Source organism: Symphodus melops (assembly GCF_947650265.1).
Source record: "Symphodus melops genome assembly, chromosome: 14".
NCBI classification, from domain to species: Eukaryota; Metazoa; Chordata; class Actinopteri; order Labriformes; family Labridae; genus Symphodus; species Symphodus melops.
The window spans coordinates 4,218,769-4,245,977 of record NC_136704.1 but is presented as its reverse complement, the minus strand read 5'-3'; the positions used below and the strand labels follow the sequence as shown (position 1 = coordinate 4,245,977).

Below are 27,209 nucleotides of genomic sequence, written 5' to 3'. Positions count from 1 at the left end.
AGACTTGGAGAACTTGTTGCGTATGCCCCGCTGTTTTCCCGGACGTTTTATACATCACTCGTCAGCTTGCTCGGTGACACGCAGTAGGTGCTGACTCTCATCGATGTCAGTTTGCCGTTCATTCACTTCCTCCTCATAGTTCATCTGAAGTCGTCCTCCTACGCACCATATTTCTCTTGCTCAGTCTCTCTTGCTTCCTCTCCCTTTTCCTTTCGTCTGGTTTTGCCATTAAGTCAATTTCTCTGGTAATTCCTGTGCATTTAAATTTTTGGTAACACATTTTATTGGACATGATGTAAAAACATTTAAGGCGTTTAAGAGGTTAATTGTAATGTATTTCACTGTCCTTCAAGCCTTAAGTAGGCCTATGGATTTTCCCTTTCTCCCTCCTCTGCCGTGCATATATCTGCTGTTCAAGCACACAGATTTTTGCTCACTATTTGCCCAAAATGGTTCCTGCTGCTCCAAAATTGACACTCTATCCATCTTTTCCCCCTTAACGCTTCCATACCAGGTTGTTAGGCATCATTAGCATCTTTATTACCTCCACTGCCAGGAATGTGACAGGATCAATGTCAGCCTCTTTCACTCTCCTCTTACCCCTTTTTGCCTTTGTTCTGGGTTGTTTCACACACAGGTTTGGTTTTCCCATTTTGACTTGGTGTCACTGGTGGCAACCTAATGGAAATTGTAGACTGCAGGATCTGTGCCATCCAGTTGGCAGTCCAAGCCTCCATAGCATCCTTCCTGGCACGAGCTAGCAGCAATCAATAAGGCTATACCACTACAAGCCCTGGCTACCCTGCCGCCCCCGCCATGGATACCAGTGGATCGGCTGGACTTCTCATTATGGAGCCACCACTTCAAAGCTACAGTTGCTTTGCATACAAATGCAGATGACGTGTCCAACATTATTATTGTAAAAACTCCAACTGTGTGATTGATGTCAGTGGATATTCTTAACTTTATAAGCGAGTCGATAATTGCGGCAGGACAGGAAAGTCTTGTGATCGATTCTTTTTTGTTTTTTTTTGATGAACTTAGTTTTCCATGAATTTCCGTCACTGTAATGAGCAGTTGGCAGCGTGACATGCCATGCTTTTCTCATCTGCATTAGGCGGGCATTTTCTCCTCTCTGACACAAGTAGGACGGTCCGATCTGCTGTGATTCATTAGTCTGGAAGCTTTCACAAACACATTCATTCAAATAGATTAAGTCAGCATGCTTTTGTATTGACGTGTTTAAAACTGTCTGTTGGTTTATATATACCAACAGAGGTTTCCACAATGACTCAAGTCTGAATTGTGCTGATGACCTTTTGGAGAACTTCCTGATTGACACAGTTATCAAAGACAGACTAGGTTGATGCGTGTGCTTTAAAGAAAAGTGACTCTTCTATTGTCTGTTTACATCAGAGTGAGGGGAGCAAGGGGAAAGTAATGACCCTGAGAATTAATGGAGCGGTTAATGAGATTAAAGCAGACAGCACACATGTTAGTGTTTTAAAGTTAGACCCATGTGCTTTAAAAGCAATTCATCTTTCACTTGATGGATTAGGCCACAGTGTCTGGGGAGCTGCCATGGAGGAAGATGGAGAGCCACGCTCCAAAGCAGGAGACAAGTGAGGAGCAGTGTGGGTGCTGCTGATTGACTGTTTGTATTTACAAATAGGTTGTTGTTATTTGTGTTTTTACGTGAGGTATTGTGGCTTTGAGGTGAAGGTTTTGTTTGAATGTGCATTAGAGATAAATCACTTGAAAATGAATGAATGACTGTTATTGATGCAGATCTTTAATGATTAGATCGGTCGTCCTTAAAGTGGAAGGCCTGCAGTCACACGTCGATGTGCCCTTGGGCAAGACACCGAAATGACTCCTGTTGCTGCGTCAGCTGCATATTGATGTGTCTGAATGTGTTCAGGTAATACTGATGGACACTTTACTTAGCATCCTCTGCCATCAGTGTGCGAATGTGGTGTAAAAAGCACTTTGAATGAATACAAACTCAAGGCCGTTTAACATTTAGAGCTGAGTGAAAGAGAAACTTACACAACTGATGGTGACACTATTTACAGTGTGCAGGAGTCTGCCTTCAAAAACGAGTAACTACACAATGTTGGGTGCAAACTTGTTGTTATAGTCTCAAAACAGGTATCAATAATATGATTAGAGTTTCACTAGTATAATATTTAAATGTTTTTTATTGTTATTATTGTGACAACTCTTCTTGAGTGATTCAAAAACTATTAGCTTTACTCATTCAGACCTCCGAGACAAAGACTAAGACAACATAGTTCCAGGTTCAATCATACCTGTAAAGCTCTGCTGTATAATAGAGAAGCTGAATGATATTTGTTCATCCAGATTCACCCTGCATTTTTTTTAATTATAAATATTCACTGTGCAAATCCTGTACATTTTCTCTACTGACTGACTCGATCCATAACGTTTCTTTCCTTTGGGTCGACATCTGGTGTGAAGAATGCCAGCATGTGTTTCCACTACACTTGTACTTATATCTCTAAACACAGCAGTCAACACAGCAGTCGGCAGGAGCACAATTTAAAGCATGTTTTTTACAGTATAGTATTTACAGTGCAAATTCTCTCATTTTTCTTTTCGGAAAGACGATATCCACGTCTTTTCTTTTATTTCTTTTGACCCTTTTAATTTATTTAGCTGATGAGAAAGAAATGCTCTCGTCTCACAGTTACACCTTCGAGACTCCGGCCGATCCCTCTGACCTCACGAGTCATTTGGACCACATATATGATGGAGACACGAGCTGAAAAATGAAGTCTTACTGGATGTAGTTTTTTTAAAGTCACACAGTCACACATTATTGCTATTTTCAATACCATCCTGATCAACCCATTAAAAAATAGTTATAAAACATCTTTATGCAGTGAAATAACTGATTTGCTTGGCAATGACAGTTTATGCAATACTTTTTTTTTTATCTAACTCAGAGTGTTTTCGGCCAATCCAGCATAATACATATTTAACAATCCAGAGTATGTCATGAAACCTTTAAAACATGTCCAGTTATTTTTAGAGCTGACATGGAAAAGCCTCTGTCCTTAAGAGTGTTTGCACAATCCTCAGTCCAGCCGCTCTTACACCATGCTCACAACCTGTTGAGTTGTGAATGTGAAAACACACACGGCCTCCAAAGCCACATCTGAGGCATTCCCAGATCCTAATCTCACAGCCCTCTTAAATAAAACGTCTTCCTCCCATCATGTGTAATCATGAGCATGGACACACATCCCCTCAGTCCTGCTCTTTTCCGCTCGGCGTTCCGACAGCCAACAACTCTGAGGGCTGAATGCGGGCATTGTTGGTCGTCGGAGCCGGGGTTGCTCCTCAGTGGCTCTGATTCCCAGCACAACTTTGGAAACCAGAAGTGACATGTGAAAGTGCTGTTTTCTTTAAGCGGGATAACGACTGGGAAACACTAAACAATCCCAGAGCAGTGATAGACCTCTCCCTGTAACACAACTGTCTCTTTGTACGCTCGAATACAGCTCACGCATGCTCTCAGACGAACATACAGAACGTCATGACTTAATATCTGGCACTGTCTACCCAGCAAAAAGACGATATTACACTCAGACATTATGGAAACAAATACACACATTAGGTGAGATAGCCTCACAGATTTACACACCCGAAATCACCAGCACCTGCCTGAAGTACTGAGGTGGGCCACTAAGTGTGTTTTCATAGCAACTGGGTAATGACTTGCTCTAACATTAAGGTTTAAAGAGGCAGAGAAGGAAAAGGAAAGAGGGAGCAGAGGAAGACAAATGAAGGTAAGCCGTTCCGTCAAAAGGCCCGTTTGCATTACCTGGCCGTTTCTCCTGGAATCACTCCTGCACACCGTAATTATCATAATAATGACCCGCAATTTTCCTTTTTCTCAGTGTACTTGTTAATTACGGCTGGTGGGTCAAGATCAGGGTTAAGGAAATAAAAAAGGGAAACCGGAGCCTGGTTTAGTGCAAAATAGAAGAATGAAGGGAAAAAGGGGAGAATGAGGCGGAGGGGAGGGGAGCGGCTTTTATTAGTTTAAATCACAAATGATTTAATAAAACAGGTGGAAAAGCAGGAAACAGGTCACCCAGAGGGGACCGACTCGCAGCAGCAGCTCAGTTGCACCAACGAGAAAAATCTTTTGACATAAAAGCCTCGAGTACCTTCGCTCTTTTACGATAATGTACATTTTCATCTGGACTCGTGCTAATTCTTTACAGCGCTGTATTAATCTTAATAGTGGACTGTAACACTAAATGGATTTTCATAACATGGCTTTATATTCCACGATGTGACTGTTTCTGAGCAGCACCAGGGCCCACGGTGTTCGAGGGAACTATGTAAGAACTCGTAAATATGTTGGACTCAGTGTGTGGAACGGTCATGTGTGGGGGGCTCGGTGCCATCTCGCTGAGGTAAGATGAAATGACACACTCCAACACCAGATATGATTGGAGGTAATTGTATTTTAATGTCCAGGAGGCCCATTCCCACTTTGTATTTTGGTTTTTCCACGGTCGACATCTGGTGTGAAGACTGCCGGCATGTGTTTCCACTACACTTGTATTTATACCTCTAAACACAGCAGTCAACACAGCAGTCGGCAGGAGTTTATTGTCGTTGTTACACTTTTGCTGTTAAGTGACATCATGTCAAAACACGTCGGCCTCTCCGCCCGAGCCACTCGTGTTTGTTTTCCCTTGTCGCTCTCAATTTGGGGGGAGAAATAATGTTTGTCAAATGCCACAGTGTTCGGTTCGGTTCATGGGGCGATGTTTTGAGTGGTCGTTACGGGCCGAGAGGCCGCGTGTTTGAAATGGAGCGCCGTGCTTGTTTTCCCTGGCGGGTTTGGGCTCGCCGAGTGGCTTTAACTCGTGGTCATAGTGAAGGTAAAGAGATCATAGGATCTATTCTTTCCCAATGTGAGGCTCACCAGACAGGCCACACGAAGCCCGCCGCAGACCCCGAGACGCACGATGAGCCGCGCCAACGTAGCTCGCCAGCCTTCTCGTCATCCATACGACTAGCGTACAAGTCAGCCAGCTTCCATCATGTCATCCATACACTCCATCACCCAGAGGGCACTGCAATTGCCCCATAAAGACCGACCTTGCCAGAATCGCGTTGCAGCCAATCCCAGGCAAGCAAACGTGACGAGGCATCCAACATTCAGCTTGTCTTGCTCCCCTTATCTGCTTAGGTTTCATTGCACTACTGTGCGCTGACAGTTCCCTGGACAGTCTTTCCTTCATTCCATTCCCTCTAATAAACACACTCTCATACGTTACGGGATCCAAATTTAAGTCCCTCTTCTCTCTTTTTTTCCTGCACTGTATGAGGTGTGAGCCATTTGTCATCACGTACTTAATGTGGCTGCCATGTCGGCGTGCCTGCTCCGCTGCATGCGCTGTGAAGGGTCGACGGCCTTGATATGGACCAGCGTCGCTCCAGTTCTCCTCACCGTACCGTAGAGACTAAGCCGTTGCTTTTTTGGCTGACCCAACAATAACAATCAGAGGCATTTATGTGTTAGAAATGGAAGAATATGTTGGAATAAATATGGGAGCGGCAGCTGCATATGGAGCTGATCAGTTAGGAGACTTCACATCGCCTTCCTGACAAGTAATTGACCACAGCTAGAAAGTTCCTCCCCAGTCAAAGGTGGACCTCTCTGATCTCTGCGTCTGTGCATTACAGTACATTAGTGAACCATTCTGCTTGTTTGACTTTATATTCACAGATGTATTTAAGGGCCAAGTGCTGCATTAGTGGAGAGAAGAAAAAGAGAATCAGTTCCTGAAACCCAGTTTCTACCATCATGCAAAAAGTGCAGTTTAATCACATGACTGTTAAGTGGCGCCCTTTCTATAATTACTAACACAATGTCGCCCATTATTCAGGCTTATTGACTGTCGTGCATCAATCATGCTGCTTTTGAGATGTCTCTGGCTTGGCTTCAGGTAGAAGCCCCAAGGCTGCACTCGTAAAAATACACACATAGACAAGCTTGCATGCATAATAAAAACACACCTACACATGCTGTCACTCATGCGTGTGTGTGTGCTTTGATAGACGCTGACATTCCCCTTCTGACTTCCTGCACTGTTTCCATGCAAGAGGAACAGTCTGAAATGGCTTCCATGTGCCGGTATGTGTTGACTGCTCGGCGTAAACCCAGCCATCACTTCCTGCTAATGCCTATAGCTGCTACAACAGGAAGCCCATCCTGGTGCTGGAGGGTCTTTACCTACCGTGGTTCTTCCTTTCTGACTTACACCCCCACACACACATCATGTAGCGTATTTAGCTTATTGCCTGACTGTTTATGTATTTGTGTAACAGAGCAAAGGCTCCTCATTAGCAGCAAAGCTTGGCTGGATACTGACGACAGCACCCATAGGGTATCAAGTCACAGGGGGGAGGTGGTGCTAAGTTCAGGAGGCTGGATGTTTCTGGCTTGTTCCAGCAAACTTCAGTTCTCTCCAAGGCATTCATCAGGTCTCCAGGAGAGCCCGATACACCCCAGAAAGATGAAAAAGAACAGAGGAAGAATATAATGAGGTGGGGGGCTACTAGCTACGAGAACTTGAAAATAGAAACAACAACAAAAAAACATGAATATCCTTCCATCATAGCATATAGCAGTCACATAACTGTCCAATTGACACCTTGATATTTCTGCTTTTCTTTTAAAGTCGCTCTGTTTTTAACCCAAACTGTATTTACCCATTGTCCACCTCCCTCCTTACTCTCCTCTGGTCTTCCCTCCTGTCTGGCTCGCTCGCTCTCCCACTGCAGCATTTTGGCCTCTCTTCGCGTTTCTTATCAGACAGAGCTCATTTGGCTACTGTGGCAGGGCTGAGTTCATATTAGGGCTGGCTAAAACGGTGAGGCTCCCCTCACTCCCATAAACTCCTATGCTGCTGTCTTGGCTGGCTTACGTAGGCCCAGCCAGTTTGAGGGCAGTAGGTTAAAATGAGCATCACCACAAATGATGAAGGCATCAAAATTACTCCAACGTTACTCTGATAGTGAGTGGGTAAAGTGTGAAAGGAAAATGAACAAAGTAAAATGTGTAAACACATACCCAAGATTGTTTCTCTACTGGTGTAAAAACACATAAAATGTAGTGGTTTGAATGGTGATAAAATGTCTGCTTGGGTTCACAACTTTGGGCTTTTGTATTTACATGCTAAATGTGCTGGTCTATAATCACTATTTCCACTTGCAATAAAAGTGGTAAAAGTAGTGTTTCCGAATGCCACTATGTGATCAGAGCCATGTGTCAAACACAACACCATCTACACGCCATATGTGAGCAGATTCCATAGATAGTTGTAGACGTGCGGTGCAGGGCGTCTTTGGAGTTTGTGCAGACGGCCTATTGAGTCCAAGGCTGCCTCTCTACTGTTAGTTAGCCTTTAGACTGCCACCAGCCACCAGCGGCCACAGGGGACACACTTAAAACATCCATCAGGCCACTTGGCCATCATCCAGTTCCGAAAGAAAAAGAACAGGGAGAAAGTTAATCACCACATGTCTGAATACTCCTGTGAGCTTTCCTGCAGACTCCCAATCTCAACCCGTTGTCACAGCCCGTCTCTTCCGCTGCAGCGCTCTATTCTTTCAGACGCACAAATGGCCCCCTCCACTGTCTGGAGGCTATTGCATCACAGCCAGCTGCTTTAAGTCACACCAAGACGTTATACATGACCTTGACACGGGGGTCTGACAGTGCCTTCCCCTCTTGCTGACCTGCTCCACTGAGTTCTCGCCTACTGCAGCCTCTCAGGTTTCTTTAATAAGGCCAATTATTCTATTAGGTGCACAGCTCTCTGTAGGCCCGACCACTGTCTTATCTTCATGTCATCTAACGTTTTCTTCTCCATACCTTGAAGGCCTTGAGGAAGCCATTATCTAGGAGGAAAACCATTAGGTGTGAACTGGTCATGAAAACAACAAAGATGACATGCTAATGGTGTCTGCAAAGTGGCACAAAGCAGAGATTCCTTTGGTCTTTGAGAAAATGAGGGTCTCTCCTGCTTACCTTTCCCGTTGAAGGAAATTGCGAGAATTTTTTTTAAGCACATCAGGGGAAGGCAAACAAAAAAATGACAAACTGAAGAGTTGGAACACACGGCGAGCTGTTGTTGTACTCCGGTGGCCGACCGGGGCAGCAATGGATTATACCCAGCAGAAATAAAGCACAACAAGCCTGAGCAGGAAGGCTCCATGTTTGTACCTTTTTTTTTCAACAATATATTATATCAATTCAGGGCTGCTAAAGATCAACATTTTTTATTTTATAAATTGCAAATGTGCTTTTTTTAATGGTTGAAGTCTTGAGTTATGTGCTCATACTGTAAGAACTAATTGTTGGGTTAATAAGGCTGGAGTCTGATCTTTCTCACACACACGCTCGCCACCACCAACAAACACAAGCTAACTGTTCATGAGAGAGGGGAAGACGCATCAAACAGGCATGCCTGCTGCCTGGTCACAGATGCTGAGTGCATTTTGTGCAGGTGCAATCAGGAAAAAAAAATCCCTGAAGGCAGGGAATAAGCTTGCGGTTCTTCTCTCAGAGATTCCTCCAACCGGTTGGGAGCAGCTGTGATGGGCCGCCGTCTTCCCCCTGAACACCTGGCTGAAACTGGGCCTGTCTTTAGAGTCAGTTGTGCCAAAAATCATTTTTGAGAAACCACACAATAATACAGGCTTTGTTTACCAAGAGAAGGCAGACTCAGCTAGCTGTGGAAGTGTCTCACACCTGGGGGAGGGGCTACTGCCCTTTGTGATGTCATGAAGGGACAATCTGCAAGCTGTCTGTTTGAGCACACATTTTCTAAAAAGTGGAGCAGGCAGAAGACGGAGAAGATGGACTTTATTTCTTTATTTGTGTGTTCATAGATAAACTGGGGACACATACTAGTGTTTGAAAAACATGGAGAAGTGTATTTTTCCTTTAACGCCTTATGGTAACACATTGCCTTATTATGCTGATTGCCTTATTTTGCTGTGTTCTCTGTGATTGTTTTGTAGGGAGCAACAATAAGACGTGATGAACACACGGGAGCCATAATTGTGGCTCGGATCATGAGAGGAGGAGCGGCCGACAGAAGTGGTCAGTTCCATCTCGTTTTATGGTTTCAGTCCTGTTTGTGCGAGTTGTTGTCCTCAAAATAACATGCTGCATGTTTGTGAGTGTGCAGCGTCGGGTCAAGAGTGAAGAGTGAATCGCATTACAACACATTTGGAGTGCAACAAGGACGGGACTTTTTTTTGCCCTTTCCTCCTTAACCCACAAGTTCTATTCCATATGTTGTTCTCTCCCACTTTGTAAATGTGATCATGAATGACAAGTTTACTGAGAAGCTCTGGTTGTTGTCCACATGTTTTCTGTTTGACTTTGTATTCATTTTGCCCAGCCTGTTTTTCAGCTTCTCCACATAGAAGCCAAAGGCAGATTTCCACATGTGTCCATAATAACGTTTTGATGCTTTTCCAATCCCCAATGCCACCGTGACGATAAACATTAATCTGCTGTGCTGTACACATCCCCGGGCTGTGTGAGCGCTTGACTTTTACACAGGAGCTAACTTATATTAGGACGCTGAATGATGAAATGTGAGTGTGATTATAGATATGCAAATGTTGTGTTTGTGTTGTAGGTCTAATTCATGTGGGCGATGAGCTAAAGGAAGTCAATGGAATCCCCGTGGAAGACAAGAAACCAGAGGAAATCATTCGTATTCTGGTGAGACCCATCTGCCTGTGTTTGTCACTGCTTTGCGCCCTGTGTGTATATTCTGTCAAGTGTGTTCAGACCAAAAGCAAAAGGAAACTTCACACTCTGCAACGACACACAAAACCAATGCAAAGACAACAAACCAGGGCCCGACCGATGTGGGATGTTCGGTGGCAGTACTGGAGAGGGAAAAAGAGTAGACTCCCATGTATCGCTGATATCTTCTTAAAACTATATTCAGAGGCGCTGCTTGAGACACAAACATGTTTTTTTTCACCAGGAGGAAGGAGCTTACTATTCAACACTTCATGATCCATCTGGTGTGCTGATTTTTTTTTGTAAATGGTCAAAACTCTATAAAAAAAAACTAAAAATATTATTCTGCTAGTCTTTTCTTTTAGTAGAGCTAACCTCAAAGCATGCGTGTTTACTTTCTATAAACCTGCAGTTCATGGTGGAGTAGTTTTGGCATCCCTTTCGCCCCTTTGTGCAAACAGACTTGCTTTTTATTCAAAAACTGCCGATCACAGAAAACAAATTCAGCTTTTACGCAAAGTTGGCTGTTTTTGTCCTTGCGCAATGCTAAACCTAATTTAGTAAATGAAAGTGAGCAGTGGTCAACATCAAGTAGCTGCAAGCTGAATTTTATTATTCATGACAGCGTTCTTTAACAAATACGTGAAATAAATCATCACAATGTACTGAACACAAACACCACAGCGTTTTGGTTTTTCCAGAATATTCACCTTTAGTGCAAATGAATACAAATATCCTCCTGCAGCCAAACTCATACAGTGAACATTAATGAAGAGTCGCTTTTGTTCAGATCACTGCTTCAGGGTTTTGAGCTTCACTCCTTTGGCAGAAATGATATTGTTCGAGTTGGCCAAACAACAAACTCATCCACGATCTTGTGGCTCCCATAGATGTGCTGAAAACCAAACACTGGCTTTTCTCCAGGAGTCTTTCCTGGTATTTTGACCACATGCTGAGAGGATGTGATTGATGCTCAGTAGTTCCTCCAAGCAGTCTTCAAATAAGCTCAATCATGCGTCTGAACTCTGCCAGGAGGGACGACTGGAGAGGAAGGAGGGAGTCTCTCAAAGCCTGACACAAAGGCCTTCGCAGCAGATGATCGCTCTCAACACTTCTCCTTTTACCCCCACACATACTCTGTCCCTGCCAAGCAGTCATCCAATCCTTATAACCCTCCATTGTTAAAAAATCAAACAGTGGTTTCATTATGGGATTTTCATTGGATTAGAAGCTTTTTGAAATGTTTGCCGGACACATGAGTGATGGACGGTTTCCGCCCTCCATTTGTGTCTTCAATATTGTAACTGTGATGTCTTTTCCAATCTGCAGGCCCAATCACAAGGAGCCATTACATTTAAAGTCGTCCCAGGGGTCAAGGATGAGGAGCCGTCCAAAGAACCAAAGGTAAACGTTGTCCCAGCTGGATTGTTGTTTGGATTCCACTCAGGACTCCCTTCGATGCAGAACAATGCTTTATGAGCTTCAGTGAGAAATGAATGTAAGGACAGATGAGCGCTCCGGCCCAGTATCAGAGCGTGTATCTGTAAGTGCCAGGTCATTTTAGAATCGGCTTCAGCTTCAGGCCCTTTTGAACATTTCTGGCCCTCATTGTGCAGCCCCCCCATGTCTTGATTAGAAGCCACTTCCTTTTTGTTGGATGGCATCTTTTCATGCAACAACATTTAAACACAAATCAAACAGAGTCTTTATTCAGACGTACACTCACACATTGTGTCTTAATTTTCTATTTTCAACTGAAAACCAAAAGTAATGAGGTTTGGTCCACAGCCATTTGTAAGACAAGATGTGATCTATTCATGCAGACTGCACCAGTAGACAAATCCATTTTGAAGATGCTTTCACATCGTTCTCACCCACTGTGGTGATGATGCATCATTTCTCACGCACTCATCCATCAGGAGCAGACAGAGGCTGGTTACGCTCAGCTGTTTTAAGCTCCAGGGTCGAAGGCAGTTTATCACTATTCAGGACACAGCCCACCCTGCATGTGTGACAGAGGTGTACAGGACAAGGTGGGTCACTGACATCCTTTGTCATCATGTAATGGTTAAATTGCCTGGCCTTTAAAGGAAACCAGCTGAAAAGTGGAGCTGCAGTGCCAAACACTCAGCCTCGTCTTGGTGACGCTTACATCAGGTACTGTATATGCATCAAAGGGCAGCTAAGTGGCTAAACATGCACAGGCCAAAATCAGCGAGCCAGGAAAAGGAAAGCTGGAGATTTCAGAGTGTGGATGTATGAGTGTAATCTGCTGGAGGGTTTAGCAGCCAAAGCTGCTGTTATGACCCAAACAAAACATCTCTGTCTGAAACATAATTTTACTACATGGCACGAAGCACTCTCTAAATCAATTGGATATCAAAAAAGTGAATCAAGCTGTTTTTTTTTTTTTCTTTCTTAAACACATCATTTCTTTACCTCTCTCAGCTCTCTCCACATGCACTAAGGTGCGTTTGGAGCGATAACTCATCCTGACAAGTCTCAGTTTAGACAGAAGATGCAGTAAGGCTCTTCGCCGCCCACGATGGGAAAGGATGTCGGAGATTTTTCCACTATAAGGTTCAGACTTGTATGTGTTGATGAGTAGTCCTATCAACCTCTGCCAAATGACATGAGAGCACCTAGTTAAAGAAAGAAAACAACTTGAGTTCATGCGTCCTCTGCTCCTTAACCCCCTAAAACTCTGCTCGAGAAATCCTCTGCAAGAGTCTTAACTGGTGCTGATGTTTATCGTGACGTCGTTTCTTAGAGTGCAAATATGTTTAACGCATTTCTGTCCTGTTGCTCTTCTTGTTGTGATGTCACTAAACACTGTGCGTTAAATCCAGCATTGAGGTTGTAAATATACAATGTCAGAGGAGAAAAACTGAGGCTTTTTAAAAATGTAAAGTTCATGGCCTTCTGAAATTGTAACCCGGTGTTTTACAGCACATCCTGCGGTGAAAGAAGATCACATGACCGCAACAAAATGAATCTCCGCTTTTCACAAAAACATAACGAAATTCTTCAGCTACTTTTGGTGTTTATTCTCGAGATTTAAAAAAAAAGGATTATGCAAACAAGGTGGACTCTTTTTAGAGAGTTAAAATGGAAAGATTCCTGATTTTGCTGTGCTTGGTTTGTGGAACAGAGCGTTTCCAACTGGAGTCTCTGGCTCGGGAGATTTGGACTGTTGGGCCACAAGGTTAAGTGTGTCTTAAGTGTTGATGGAATAACACGGAGAGAGAGATTACCTTGTTCTGCAGTTGCAGGTCTCAACTTCTGATTGCATTGACCTTTATGAAATAATCACCCAGAGCGTGCCATGATGGATTTCCTTTGGCGTTTTGGTACTTTACAGTGAATTGCAGCTTTTCCTGTTGCCAATCCAGCTCTTAGCCCCCCCCCCTTCACCTCTGCTGTGTGTCCAGGTGTTTGTGAAAGCACTCTTTGACTACGACCCTAAGGAGGATAATGCCATCCCATGTAAAGAGGCTGGACTTGCCTTCAAGAAGGGCTCCATCCTTCAGATCATGAGCCAGGATGATGCGACCTGGTGGCAGGCCAAGCAGGAGGGGGACACCAACCCGCGTGCCGGCCTAATCCCGTCCAAACAGTTCCAGGAGAGGTAAGCAGCAACGCGGCCTTTTCCTTTTAACAAAACTGTCTTCACTGACACAGTCGCACAAGTTTCACTCTCTGTCTCTCCCCCTTTCCTCATTTCTTTCCTTCCCTCACACTGCCAAAATAGTCTGGATTTCCGCACAATGTCTGGCCCGAAATGAGTAATGACAGAAAATGATAGTGCTGGTACCGATCCACTTTGGAAGGCAAGTGGATGGAAAATCGAACATCAGTGTGCACTCCGATGGCCGCGCTTGATGTGCAACACAGAGCTCAAGAGGCCGGGGCAGCTTCTTGGCACCGTGCACAAGCACCCAAAATAAAAAAAGAATCAGGGAGAAAAGAAAAAGGAGCGTTTTACAAGAAGTTCACTTTTAAGTTTGCAGTGTCGTCAACAGCAAGTGTCTGTCCTTCACAGCCTCACTCAGTCTGCCTTTTTTCTTTCACCAGTCTCCACTGACAGAAGGAAACTGGTGAATATTGGCGAGTGGGTTCTCTCTAGTGTAGCAGGGAGCGTTTATTATTCCCCGTGCGGTCATGAAAAGTGATGGTTTTATTGTTCCTTTTCTCTCTCATGTCTTGCAGGAGGTTTGCTGTGCCGCGACCCGTTGCCGCCCTGCCGTCACAGAAGATCTCTCGACGATCATGTAAGCATAAATTAACTTTTGTGATACAAGTTCTAACCAACCAGAACATGACATTGTTAGTAAGTGGGTGGGCTATTATGGAGAAGAGGTAATGCAAGGAATAACTGAGAAGTTAGGGATGTTGATTCGGAGTGCCTGTCATCAGAAGAAGTGTTGTGTCTGGATTGAACTTCCTCCTTGTTTTCCTGTCTGCTCCATGTTTTATTCTCTCGGTGTCTCGTCTCGTCTCTCTCCCCCCTCTGCCTCTCGATGTGTTGACGTCTTCTAAGTCGAGCAGAAGACGCTTCAATGTTTTTACTTGTGAGAAAACCTTTTTTGCCTTTACACCTTCCAGCTCCCCTCTCCTCATCTCTGAGAGTCACGAGCTTCACGGTCTGATACGAGAACTGCAGACATGTTGCAGACAAAAGTTTGAATTTTGAACACATGAATGTTCCTGAAGTCGACCCCTGTGATTTACGTGGTGCACAAAACTTGGACGCACTCGGAATTTGACAAAACAAAAATGTTAATAACAAATGTGTTTCTTACCTGCTGCAGAATGAAGAACAAAGAAATATCCAAACACTTCAATTAGTCATGAGAAAAAGCAGATGTGATGTCTTGTGTTTTAACGATTCAAGTACCGCCTTTGATTAAAAGAAATTAGTCCCATTTAAAAAATATTTATGAATAGTACATTTAGTTTTGAATATTCTTATGAAATTTAAACTCTGTAGATCTTCATAAATCCCCCACATGATGAAACACTGATGATATAACGTGCTTGAATCAAAACACTGTTAAAAGAAAAAATATGGAAAACATCAAATGTGGGGAAAACTTTCATTTCAATGGTTCTTACTGTACTTATGATGCCAAGCCTTACAGTAACCCAAACCAGGGCCTGAGCAGAAAAAGTCCAACACATCAGAGGGAGGACTTAGAGGAACTTTGTTACAACAAGCCTGAATGTAGGAGATCAGGAAATGGAGGGATTATAGCTAAATGACCCTTATAAATCAAAAAAAGGTTAATTGCTCCGTAATGAGGACAGGGGACATAAATTATGTTGCAGAAGTGCAGGACGGCAGCAGACACGATAACGTATGGCCTGCAGACTGTGACTCGAGGGTGATGATTGGGAAACAAGTTCATGTCTGCACTGGAACTAAAAATAAAACTCAGAGAATAATCTCCGCAGTAGAAAGTATAGGAGCGCTGAAGTCTTTATTTTGAGGTAACTGTTGTGAGATTTAAAGGGCCAATTGTAGATTGAAGTTTTAAAAAAAAATCCAAACATTCCTCATAGTTGTGAATAAAAATGCTGTCATTGTCTCGGGATCAAGGACTCGCTTCTGGCGTTTCATCAGTGGAAAATATTTTCAGTATTTATGGCGCAGAATGCAAAAAAGAAGCCAGCTGCAGCATCATCAACAAATATTTTGACTTCACAACAATGTTTGAATTTCTTTCGCCAATCACCAATCCTACCAGCCTCCACAAAGAAACGTCGGCTTGAGGCTTGTGCGGCAGACGTCTGCACAGTCTCCACATGCTGCTGCTGTTTATTCCACGGCTGCTTTGGCCCACTGCAGGGCTTTTCACCCGCACCTGACTATCAAGCCCTACAAGACATTCCCTGACATGCAGACTTAAAACAACAAAGACATTAGCGATGATTTACAAACAGTTTCCAAATTGTAATGTGATTTTGTAAATGGTTTTAGCTACAGTGCATGAATGGAAGGCTGTCCAGCTGGCATTGTGACTGCACATTACAATATGACTGTGTGCTTGCCTGTAGCCATGGAGGAGGAAGACATGCTGCCAATATCTGCTGTGGGTCTCTCAGGATTTGCAGGCCCGCTTCCCCTACACAGACTGCGTCTGCAGTGAGCTGACTGTGTGCACATAATGTTTGCATGTTGGCCTATTCTAATATTCATATGGTTCAGGCAAATTAGGGCTGCTGAATTTAATTAGAGGAGCTTCAACATCTAATATAACCAAAGATCATATATGTTTCAACATGCAGCACTCTTAAACATTGCCTGCTTCTAAACTGTTTAACTTTAATGAAGAAGAATTTAAACTAGTAATTTATAATAAAAAAAATAATAAAAAACATATTTGGACTGTAATTCACTGCATCAGTGATATACAGTATAAAAACATGCTAATCTGACTTCAAACACATCTACAGAACAAATTTGAACCGGCGGCACCTGATCTAAACTGTTCTACCTTCTCACTGATCAAAAATAAATACAGAGAGAGTTTTCTGTCCGTCCTGCGTCCCAATGCGGCGACTTCTTTCAACAATCAAATGGAGTACGATCGATTCCATACCAGGCAGGTGTGCATCGGCTCAATGTTTTGGAGTGAGGTCGGCACGATATGAGAAAACAGTTTTTTCAACAGTGAAATAATGATATAAAGAGTTATGAATAAATAAATATCAAAGACTACATATAATCTGTGACTTGAAGGTTCAACGTCTTTTTGCTAATTTTTTTTGTTTTTTTAAACGATTTCAACAAGTCTGTCCTAAATCCAAAATCCAAAATCTCATCCAAAATAAAATAATAATAATTGGTGCCTTTTTCTTTTTTTTTGCTGGAGTCTAAAAGCTACAGAGTCTCGTCTGACTGAATCAAACTGATGTGCACATTAAGAAAGGTTTTTATAACCAGCCCCCCATCAACCAGGTAAAATGTTAGAAAGCATTGCTTCTTCCCTCATCCCATTTGTTCTGTAAAAATTGTGATAAATTCGGACTTTTGAGAAGTGATTATGACAGGTAATGATTGGGTGGTTATTGTGCAGTCCTTATATAGACAGTGTAAGTGTTACTTTAACATGACCTCACTGTTCTCTCCATAAGCCGTGAGAGCGTATTTGATTTTAAAACCTCATAGGCTGCTCCATTCACATGTTACTGTCGTCCCGCCTTGCATGCTTCCTTCTCATATGTTTGCCTATTTCTATAAAACCATAACCATGTTTCCCCGCCTAATGAGAGCACACTCAGTGGGTTCTACACTTAAATAAACAGCTTGCCTCCGTCTTCTCGTTTTGATTTCCCGAACCTATAAAACCTCAGAAAAATACACTGCACTTGTACGAGGCCTGTCGTGCTCCCACAATGACCCCATTGAACCAAAGGCTGGTTCTTTTTCTCCCCTGTTTTTTTTGTTTTTTTTACTGTAGATTATTGCTTTGAGACAGATATGTCAGTTTGCCTTCTTGTTTCACTCGACATGGCGGTGAGCCCTTAATGTAACGTGACTCTTTCAATACAAGGCTCTGAAATACCCAAATACAGCTACCCTGACCACCCCTGCTAAACTTAGCGTTAGGCTCATTTGCTTCAGATTCAAGCTCTGGGTGAATTATGGATGTTGTCATTTCCTGGTTATGTTCAACCGCATATTGGCAAACATGGTGCAGGATGGCCAAAAATAGCCTGCTGAAAAGTAAAAGAGAGACAGTGCTGTACTGTTCCCATACTATTTCATTTTAATGGCCCAGTTCCTCCTTTGAGTTATGGGATTTGTAAACTCCCCCCTCTCTCTATGCACAGAGGGCAGGTGCAAAATGTAGCAGAGTTTGCAGCAGCCCCTACCGAAGAAACATAAGTCTCCCTTTGACTAAAGCAATACTTTCTTCCTAATGTCATACATACTGTAAGGATTAGTTGTGTGTGCAGCAGCAGCAGTAGGAAGTCCCTTGACATGAACCCCGTCAGGATTAGATGGATAACTGGGGAATGATCACAGTTCACTCTCTGACTGGTGGCACAAAAACCGTGTTAGAGAAATGGCTGGAACCAGTTGGAGAACACGGGGTTCAGTGGATGAAAGTGAAAGGTCTTAAAGAAACAGAATCAATGGGATACAGAGAAGAAAAAAGAAGGTTATGGATGGAATGAAAAGAGAATCGAAAGTCAATGGGTCATGTTCAGTAGCAGATGTGGCCCTGTGGAGTGGTGATGGCTGGGTCAAGAGAGATGGAGGGAGACAAAGCTTGGATCCCGGCCCTGTACACGGCGGCCCTCGCTGCGCCCCAGGGGCCATAAACTACAACATAATTGAAGGATACTGTGGAGACCCCACTGTTACCAAGCGGAGGACGATGGTGGTGATTGAGGAGGGGGTCTTGCTCTCGCTCTCTGTCTTGCTTTCCAGCCCGGGAGCTCCGTCGGCTGGAACAATATTGGTGTTGGCGAGGGGCTGCGGCGAGCATTGCTTAACCGTGTCCATTTACACCTCACATTTGCAAGATATAAATAATGCCTCTCCTCACTGTTGCTCTCATGAATGCATTCCTCGGTTATGAAATTGATGTTTAAAGTGCCATCATTTGCCCTCTCTCAGCCAATTATTAATCTGGAGTAGGGGCTACATCAACCATTTCACATGTGTAGTTGACAAACTGGCCTTACCTGCCTACTGTCATCTACATCTGGCGTTCCTCCAAGCTTCCCATCTGTTCTGATGAACTAACAGCACTCCCAGCTTTCATACAACGAATCTCTTCTCCTGGCTGACATGCAAACCTCTCCACTGTCTGATTGTTTGGTTTGGTTTGCAGCCTGCCAAACACGTGGACACACTTATCACTCACCTTGGGGTCTTTCTTAGTCTCTCTTCATACATTACAGCACTATCCCTCTAACTCTTGCTTCCTTTCACTTGAGTTAGCATTTTGAATTGGAGCCCAAGATCAGTCTTAAGTGTCCCTGAACCTGGCCCTGATGTTCAATTTATGGTCCATTTCGTTTTTCAACTTAAATGCTTGCAGACGTAGGAGAAGATCTCGAAGCGCAATTGGTAAATGAAAAAAGTTCAGTTTTAGTCCTCAAAGTAAGTTGGGGGAGAATCTTCTCGTTGTATTGTTTTTATCCCAAGTTGAAGGTTTTATAACCTTTTCTGATATACACAGTCAAATCTTATTTCCATCCAGTTCTGCCCTGTCCTTCTTTTGGTCGTCCTTGAATAATCATCTCTACATTTGAAGGCTAAAAGATGCATGAAAAAAAATCCCATTCTGTGTCATCTTTTCACCGGAAAATTTCACCGGTCTCATGTTGGTTGTTTCAAAGAAATATAAAGAGATATATCGAGAGGATGAGGAAATGACAGAGTCCACTTAGTTCAAGGAGAAGGCCATCTGTAAGCTGGCTCGCTGTGAGCGTGACATCAGCCCATAACTCATGGACACTAACAGGGTGCTGACGACGGGTCATCCTTCCTTGCATGGACAAGATAGCTGAACAATTTGTCTCCTGCAGCTGTGCAGAACCGACACTGTTCTAAATAGTTTGTCGTGCCAGATTTAATCCGTCCAGCTCTGAAGCCAAGTACAGCCCAAAGATAAATATCTACAAAAATATATTTAACTTCAAGTGGTTTGACTCATTGTCTACTGTACACTGGAGGACTTTTAAAAGACTATCCAAAGACTTTAACAGGATAAATTCAGACACTTTTTCACATCCAAATATTCAGTGACAGAATATTAGTAGTATTTTACAAATACTTGGTATCTTGTGAGGTGACTGATTTAGTTTGTTTTCCTTTTCCTGCTCTTGGTCAACATTAAGATAAGGATAAAAAATGTTGGAGCAGAAACTGAAACAGCCTTTGGTGCTGTGATCGCTTCTTTATCTGACGGGAATAAGATGGTTTTGCATACCAGACTTTTTTCTTATAAACTAGGAGACAGTGAGCAAGGCATTTCCGTCCTCTATTCATTAGAGATTTATCATATCAGCAGTCGACATCCTACTATGGCCTCACCTTCAGTAAGAACACAGTGAAAGTAGCCCTGGAGTCCCGTCCATGTTTACTATGGAGTTGGCTTCCTCCTTTCTGTTGTTGACAAAATTCACATCATTAAGCTTCCATTTTGAATGAGTCAGGACATAAAATATGTGATAATGTCTTTAATTTCACCATCCATCTTTTGATTTAATACAACACCTCCCTCAAGACCCCCCCTTCCGTCATGGTCCATGGTGCGTCTTTGGTATGTGGGCGACGTGATATACCCTTAAGCGTGTGTCCCTCCATACTGTAAGGGGTTAATTGGCCATGAAGCATCCAGCCAGGCTGGTTTGGTTGACTGGTGGTAGACTTCATGACTGAATGGCGATGACTGCCTGCGCTTAGCTAATGATAGGCTTGGCTGCCACCATCTCTGCAGTCCAGGCCTTCCACATGTTCTCTCAGCAGATCTAACTTTGGGTTCTCGTCAGTTCTCTGAAAAAGTGTCCTAAGGGCAGGGGGAGAAATTCACACTCAGAAAAAAGGAATTGGTAATGGTTTGCTTCCACTTTTCAAGTATTCTCAGTTCGGCCATGCCCTTTCAACTTGCATCCTGCAGCCTTATCTCATGGTGTCGCATTCGACTTAGAGTGCTAGTGTAGGAGGCTGAAGGCCATTAGGAAATGCAAGCCATTCTTGTGGCAGATAGGCACCAGATGAAAGCCTTCCACAGTGTAATAACGGCGGTTGTTGGAATTATTTCAGACATCTCTTCCTCTACAATCATCCCACTCAAAATGTGGTTTAAGTGCTGGTTCAACTTAAAATGTCGCTTTACAGCAGGAGGAGGGCAACATCAGGAGGAACAGTGCCGTGAACACTAACATGTGAAACAAGATGTCAGATAAAGGCAGACACATTTGGCTCCACACTTCAAAACAATCGCTGCTTTCAGGCCTGATGTGTGGAGCACTGAACAACCTTCACCTTGATCAGTCCTGACTGCTGTTTTGGCTAGTCATTAACTGTACGCTGTGACGTAACATCTTCCTGAGCTGCAGTGCGCTCTGGGAAATGAACATGGGGCTGTAAGTTGAGCCCCATACTGTGGAAGTTGGTGTTATGTATGTTTTTATTTAACCTTGTTTGGTTAAAATGGGAACACGTGAAAGGGAGGAAGCGTCTATAAGTGCCTCCAAATGTTTCAGGGCATCTTAAACCAAACATACACACACACACACACTCTGCATCGGCTACCATTTTGAAGAAATGGTCCTATACCTGTTTGGATGGAACTCTTAAACATCTGGAGTCATTTTGAGAGCTACCTAAAATTGAAAATAAACTCTTTTAGTGTACAACACATAACCATTTACAAAGTTCAAGGGTTTTTTTTTGTTTGTTTTGTTTTTTTAATGAAGGTCTTTAAATCTAAATAAATGTTTTCTGTGATGTCGCAGTGGAGCCGCCACATACCAGAGATTGCGTGTCACTAGGTAACGATGTACATCAACGTTTTCTACCAAGTAGAAACACTAGAAACATTGTTGAGTAGAATGTGAACGTTGAATCTTAGTTTTATTTTAAAAAAAAAAAAGTTTCCTGAAGTCAAGGTCAACCTTCAAGCTTTTCTGAGCTTTTAAGTCATCACATGGTTTTCTGAGTTGGGTTGTGTAAACTGGGTTATTATCAGTTTTGTTGGATAAAGGTTTTGATCTCTAGTCCTAAACATTAGTTGTGTTTCCAATTAAAGTTCCAGGAAATAGTATGAAGGAACTAAAAGGTTTCCTCATCTGATTGTTTCCTTTGTTTCCACTGTGGTCTTAAAATCAGACCAACTAGTGAACCGACATTTAAAGCTGGTGTTTGTTTTCATCAATCACTTTTGGGCTATTTAAAAATAACACCATATAAAGCTTAAATCATATCTATGCTGGTCACTCTTTCCAATCCTGGATTTTGTCCTGGACATTAATGTTCAGTTGGGTCTGAACTTTGATGTCAGCCAATCTCTGCTCGGCCTTTGGCTGCCACACCACTGATGTATTCAAGAACAATAAACAATGTGTTGGGCTTCGAAAATGGCCCTGGAACTTATTAAAGATCTTGATCCCTGGGTTGGAAATGTGGTTTTTCTCATTTGAAATGACCATATTTGTCTTTAACAGTTGTATGTATTGTGCTCCCAAAGCCATCTTTGTAACCACCATGTATCACTCACTGAAGATCATTTGAAAGCTTTGGAAAAGTAAAGTGGTGACCTTGACATTTTGTAAATCTTCTTGATCAAATGAATTAAGAGATTTTCCTTAAAGACATTATAGTGAGATCCTCATTGTGATGTTTGTCGTAGTGTACTTTTCACAAACATCACAAAATGAAATAGACTCGTGTGCTATTTCACTTGTGTCTGAAGGATTGCTAATCTCAGGTGTGAAAATCCCACATACAGCAGAGACACAAACCAAACTGTAACTGAAGATACTGTGTTTAAGACTCGATGTTAACTCTTGTTCCTGTTATTTGTTTCTCTTTTGTTTTGCTTTTCTAAGATGATGTGGCTGTAGAGTTTGGTAGGTTTACTCTTTCTTATTCTCCCACCTCATCCCTCAGCTTCTATAATCCATGATCCTAACTTAGAGTCAATTCCATCCCTTGCTTTAAATGCACTCACAGCCGAGGAGATCGAAGGTATGATTGTGTCCGACATCTCCCAATGAATACTACGTTACTGATATGTCCCTGGCTGATATCGAAGACAGTCAAACCATTTGTGATTGGGTCCCCCTCATATTTTTATGTGTAATAACGGGCCTACTTCCTGGTTCTGCTTTCCATTTCCTTGTTGTCATTTGGCCTGACTTCTCATGTTAAAACAGATATATTTTAAGAAAGAACATCAGACGTCACTGTAAGTTTCTCTTACAGTCATGGTCGAGATGGATCCATGTCTCATCGTTGACATGTCATAGTCACTACAGTGCATATCATGAACCCTTCCAGTTAACCTGATCCTGTTGACCTCTTTCACAATACTAAAACATCCATAGATGTTTGATCAAATATCCAGAGCAATGGCCGGAGATGTAGTGAGTTGGACACACAAGTTTAATAAATGCACGTTAATAATTAAAGAGTGAAAGGTTTATTCACATTTTGGAAATCAGTAGCATATTGTCTCTTTCTAATTATGTGAAAAATACAAATTACAAAAACAAAATCCTAAAGCACAAATGTTTTAAAAGTGGTCGAGGAGTTATACATGAATTTCAATCTAATGCTACGTTTCCTGCTGTCGTTTTTTGTCAGCGCCATTGTCTAGTTTTCAATGGGTCGGGAGCGTTCGCACCAGAAAGCACCCACCTCGATGAAAACACCAAAGAGCATTTAAAGCTCTTTGGTGTTTTGGTTCGGCCGCTGCTCCGAGCGCTCAATCTGAAAATCTTTCAACTTATGAGAAAGAAACTTGTGGTAAAATCTGTTCTGATGTACGAACAGCTCTCCCGGCTTTCATACAACGAGTCTGTTCGTCTGGCTGACATGCAGATTTTCAAATATAAAACATGCAGTAAAAAATGACGGAGCAGTGTCTGTCACACAGCAGCTGTTGTCAGAAGTCCTGTATCCATATAGGCGGCTAAAGTAGTGACCGAAGTCAAAGACTAATTTCCATACAACGATAGTAAAGCGTATGGTACCATATCATATTGGATCGTATCATAAAGGGCTTAATGAGTCAATAATAAAGAGAAGATTTGCTACTTTCAGTTTGCATTAAAGGAACAAACTGATTTCACTACATTGACGGCTCTCACTCTGGACGAAGTAAAACTTAACAAAGACAGAGTAACATTATAACAGTTAGCGTTCTCCCCTGTGTCTTTGTGTCTCTTCCCATTAGTTTCTATGGGCTCGACCTTTAACCTCTGCAGTATCCGTTCAGAAGAATGGGTTTCTGTTATACTTTCTCTTTAATTCGATGTTGTGCCTTTCTTGTGGCTTCTCTTTTCTTTTTCTTCTTCTCATCACCAGAGGAGGCCGACTATAGTAGCGGATTCAACCTAGGTGAGAGACGTTCTCTTCTTTTCTTCCATTTCCACTTTGTCCTCCATTTCATGATGCAACGAAATCCTGGCTATACAACATTGTTTCTGTCAAATAGTTCTGTTCTGATCCTTTAGATAGATGTCCCTCATTATATGATGCTTTGTAGCTAATTGTGTATAATGTGCTAGGTCTGTCACTATAAGAGTACGTTATCCTCCTTTCCCCCCTATTCAAACAGTCTTCTGTGATCTAAATGAAACATCTGTGCTTTGGTCCAAATACAACATGAATCAATCACCAGAGAAGGTTTGTGACCCTGAAAAAAACAGCTCTCTCTGAACACTCTGTTTTGGTGTGTGTGTCTCTTTAAATGCAATGACCCCACCTGAGTTTTCCCAGGAGACATCACTCCTTCGCAAGTGAGAATACAAAAGTTTCACTCCTGGCTGGGGGTGGAGTCCTTGGGAGAAGATACCATGGGAGGGGAGGGGATTTTTTATTTTTTTTACACCAAAATCCCACTGTGACATCACAAGGAGAGCACATTTGAAACGGAGCATTTTTCTCTGTGTTGTAAGACTTAAGAGAAACAAAGGACTGGCTGGGTTTATTTCACATTGTGGGTATGTAGACACTCAGGTTACCCTAATCAGTGTAGATCTTTTATAATATGGCTTCTTTAAAAGCCCTGAGTGAACACTGATTCAACTTTGACTCCCATGTAAGAGTCCTGTAGTGGTTCACAAGCCACACTGTTATTTTTGATGCTTGCTGACAGAATGGGTGAACTGGCAGATCATGTAATGGATTTGCAGAATGTAGTGTTTATCCTGTTCTGCCTCTGCTGTGGGTCTAAAGACATCTTTGAGAACTGTCATTCTGGATAAATTTGGCTTGAAAGGACGACTTGTTTTCCACGCTTTGTTCTGGATGTCCGGCAGAGGGCCGGTGTCACTGATGTGGTCCTGATCAGACAATTACCGCGACCCACTTTGGTTCAGCAACCCTTTCCAGAGAGCTGCTTCCAGTTCTCTGATTTTTACAGGAAAAAAATCCCTGTCATGTTTTTATTACAACTGTCATTTGACTGACAAATCATAAGGTATCTTCTCTCTGGAGGACCAGAGGCTGTACTCGCGGTCTCATACATAAATATTCTTTGTCCATTTCTTTTTTCTTTAATTTTAGTCTCTTTGGATTATTCTCTTTCTCTTGCATTCTCTTTATTCAGATGTAAAGGTGAAGAGGTGACATTTTCTCAGACCTCTCTGTCCACACTTCAACATCTAAACTCTAGATCTCACAGGATACTCCAGAGCACACGCAAGTTTATAAATACAGAGATTGTAGCGTGGCTGCCAAGACCAATCAGGGTCAATTGTGAAGGCCCAAGAATGCCAAACACCAGTCCCTTTTTCCACTCCTCTCTGTGCCCTTCAGGCTTGCCCTCACTGTCACCCTTCCTTCACCATGAGGTCAGTGACTTCCAAACAACATCTAGCACTAGTGGGTTAGCAGCATTTCTCGACTTCAGCAGTCCAGAACGAAGTTTAACTGAAATGAGAAAACCTCAGGAGGAGAAAGGGGGGGGAAAAAAGTGAGTTATAATAACATCTCCTCTATGAGAGTACTTGCTGCATGGCTTTTCAGCCTGTTGGATGTGGTTGTATGATTTAGAGTTGGCCTGTCCCAAAAAGTTTGAAATACAAGAACTTACAGATGCTTTTGCAATGCTACTGAGGTTGCATGGGGGAAATAAATGAGGCGGTGGGAGGGAGGAGAAGGCAGTTGTCTTTAGTTTTTGGTTTGTTTTCCCTACATGCCTTTCTCAGTGATGCAATGTCTGTAATGTCCTCTGCTCGAAGAAATCCAACAGCCATACTCAACCAGAAGGAAGTACCTGCTGTTTGTGTAGAAGTCATGCAAAGACATGTTTTTATCACTGGATACAAAATAGCACTCGCCATCAGTCACAACCAGGTGATCCGTACACTGGTAGGTAATGTAGAAGTGTTGGCATGGTGCACATCAGCGAGATCATTCCAAAATGCCCAAAAGTCACATTTATGGATGGGCGGATGGCAAGCACAGAGCTCCAATCAGTTAAAGCTGAACAAACGAGGGCTGGGATATTCATTAACCCCTTGAAATCCATTCACGGCAATGTGAAGGAAAGAATGGAAAAGTGTTATAAACTGAATAAAAACACTCCATTTCCAAAAACGGGATGAGTTCATCAGGCTTCAGATTCAATAGATGTGAAAGCCCTTGAGCCAATATATTGGCATTTGTGAGTTTTTCCCCGAGTCTGTGTCCAAACATCTACTTATAAGATTGAAATAATTCACATTTTAATGGATATCCCACATTTGGATAGAGCAGGTATCTGCACTGACTTGACAGGTGGGCTTTTATCAGTATTAGTTAGCAACTATTCCAGCTGTGAAAATATTTGGAAAATAGGTATGGAATATTTTCGATGATGACTTTGTTGTAGAGCATCTTCTCGGTTTTAAACTCCGACAGCATTAATCCTCTGTACTTTTGGCCTCCCAGAGGTTTCATTTGGCTCGTTGATTGTTGCTTGAAGGACTCCATTTGAAGATGAAGTCCTGTGTGTGTGTGTGTGTGTGTGTGTGTGTGTGTATGTGTGTTTGCTTGAGTGTGCACATTTTTCATTTCACACCCAAGGCATGAGGCATCATTTTGAGGGAAGACATTCCGAAGCCCAGCGAGCTGTGGGATAAGACGGAGGGGAAAAACAAACAGCGCTCGACACAAATGGACTTGTTGCAGCCAAAGGTCCAGAGCCCTATTCCACTGTTGAAGCCGGTAGCACTTGGGTTGGGTACCACTTTCCAAGTGCGTAGTGCGTGGGCTGTGGAAACTACTCCCAGAGTGCGTTATCCCTAGATAACACTCTTAATGAGTTCACCATGGTGCAGACGGCTACGCGTACGGATTTCAAATATCACACCCACTAACTGCACCTTTTGCTTCCACTGTGTTTATTAGCAGAGGAGTGAAATACATCAGCTTGGCTGGAGCTGAAAACGTACATTATTAATGTCCCAAAAGTGATGAGGTTTGGTTGGATAACCGATGTATACAAGGTTGATACCATCACATTCTCTAAAGATAAGCCACCGAGCTCTCTTTACTACTGTACGGTAATCATTTTCACAGACGCCTGTTAGCACTATTGTGCAGGGAGCATTTGAAGGTCACACGGCTACGTCTGTCTGGGCATATCCATTCCTTCTTTTTTCTCGCTGTGCTTAAGTATTCTCCCTACTGTTTCCTCATGTTTTCTCTCCTCTC

The 27,209-nt window shown here is 42.7% G+C and overlaps 1 protein-coding gene across 2 annotated transcripts in view; it reads left to right on the top strand.

Moving 5' to 3' along the window:
* mpp7a (MAGUK p55 scaffold protein 7a) overlaps positions 1-27,209 on the top strand; it is a 144,591-nt gene that overhangs the window by 87,818 nt on the left and 29,564 nt on the right. The window contains exons 7-13 of one of the 2 annotated variants that reach the window (XM_079360676.1): positions 9,079-9,160; positions 9,708-9,793; positions 11,150-11,224; positions 13,252-13,448; positions 14,030-14,091; positions 22,394-22,414; positions 23,874-23,906. In XM_079360676.1, the coding sequence (XP_079216802.1) occupies positions 9,079-9,160; positions 9,708-9,793; positions 11,150-11,224; positions 13,252-13,448; positions 14,030-14,091; positions 22,394-22,414; positions 23,874-23,906 (556 nt within the window). The remainder of the gene's footprint in view (positions 1-9,078; positions 9,161-9,707; positions 9,794-11,149; positions 11,225-13,251; positions 13,449-14,029; positions 14,092-22,393; positions 22,415-23,873; positions 23,907-27,209) is intronic. The other variant, XM_079360677.1, reaches the window with a different exon arrangement.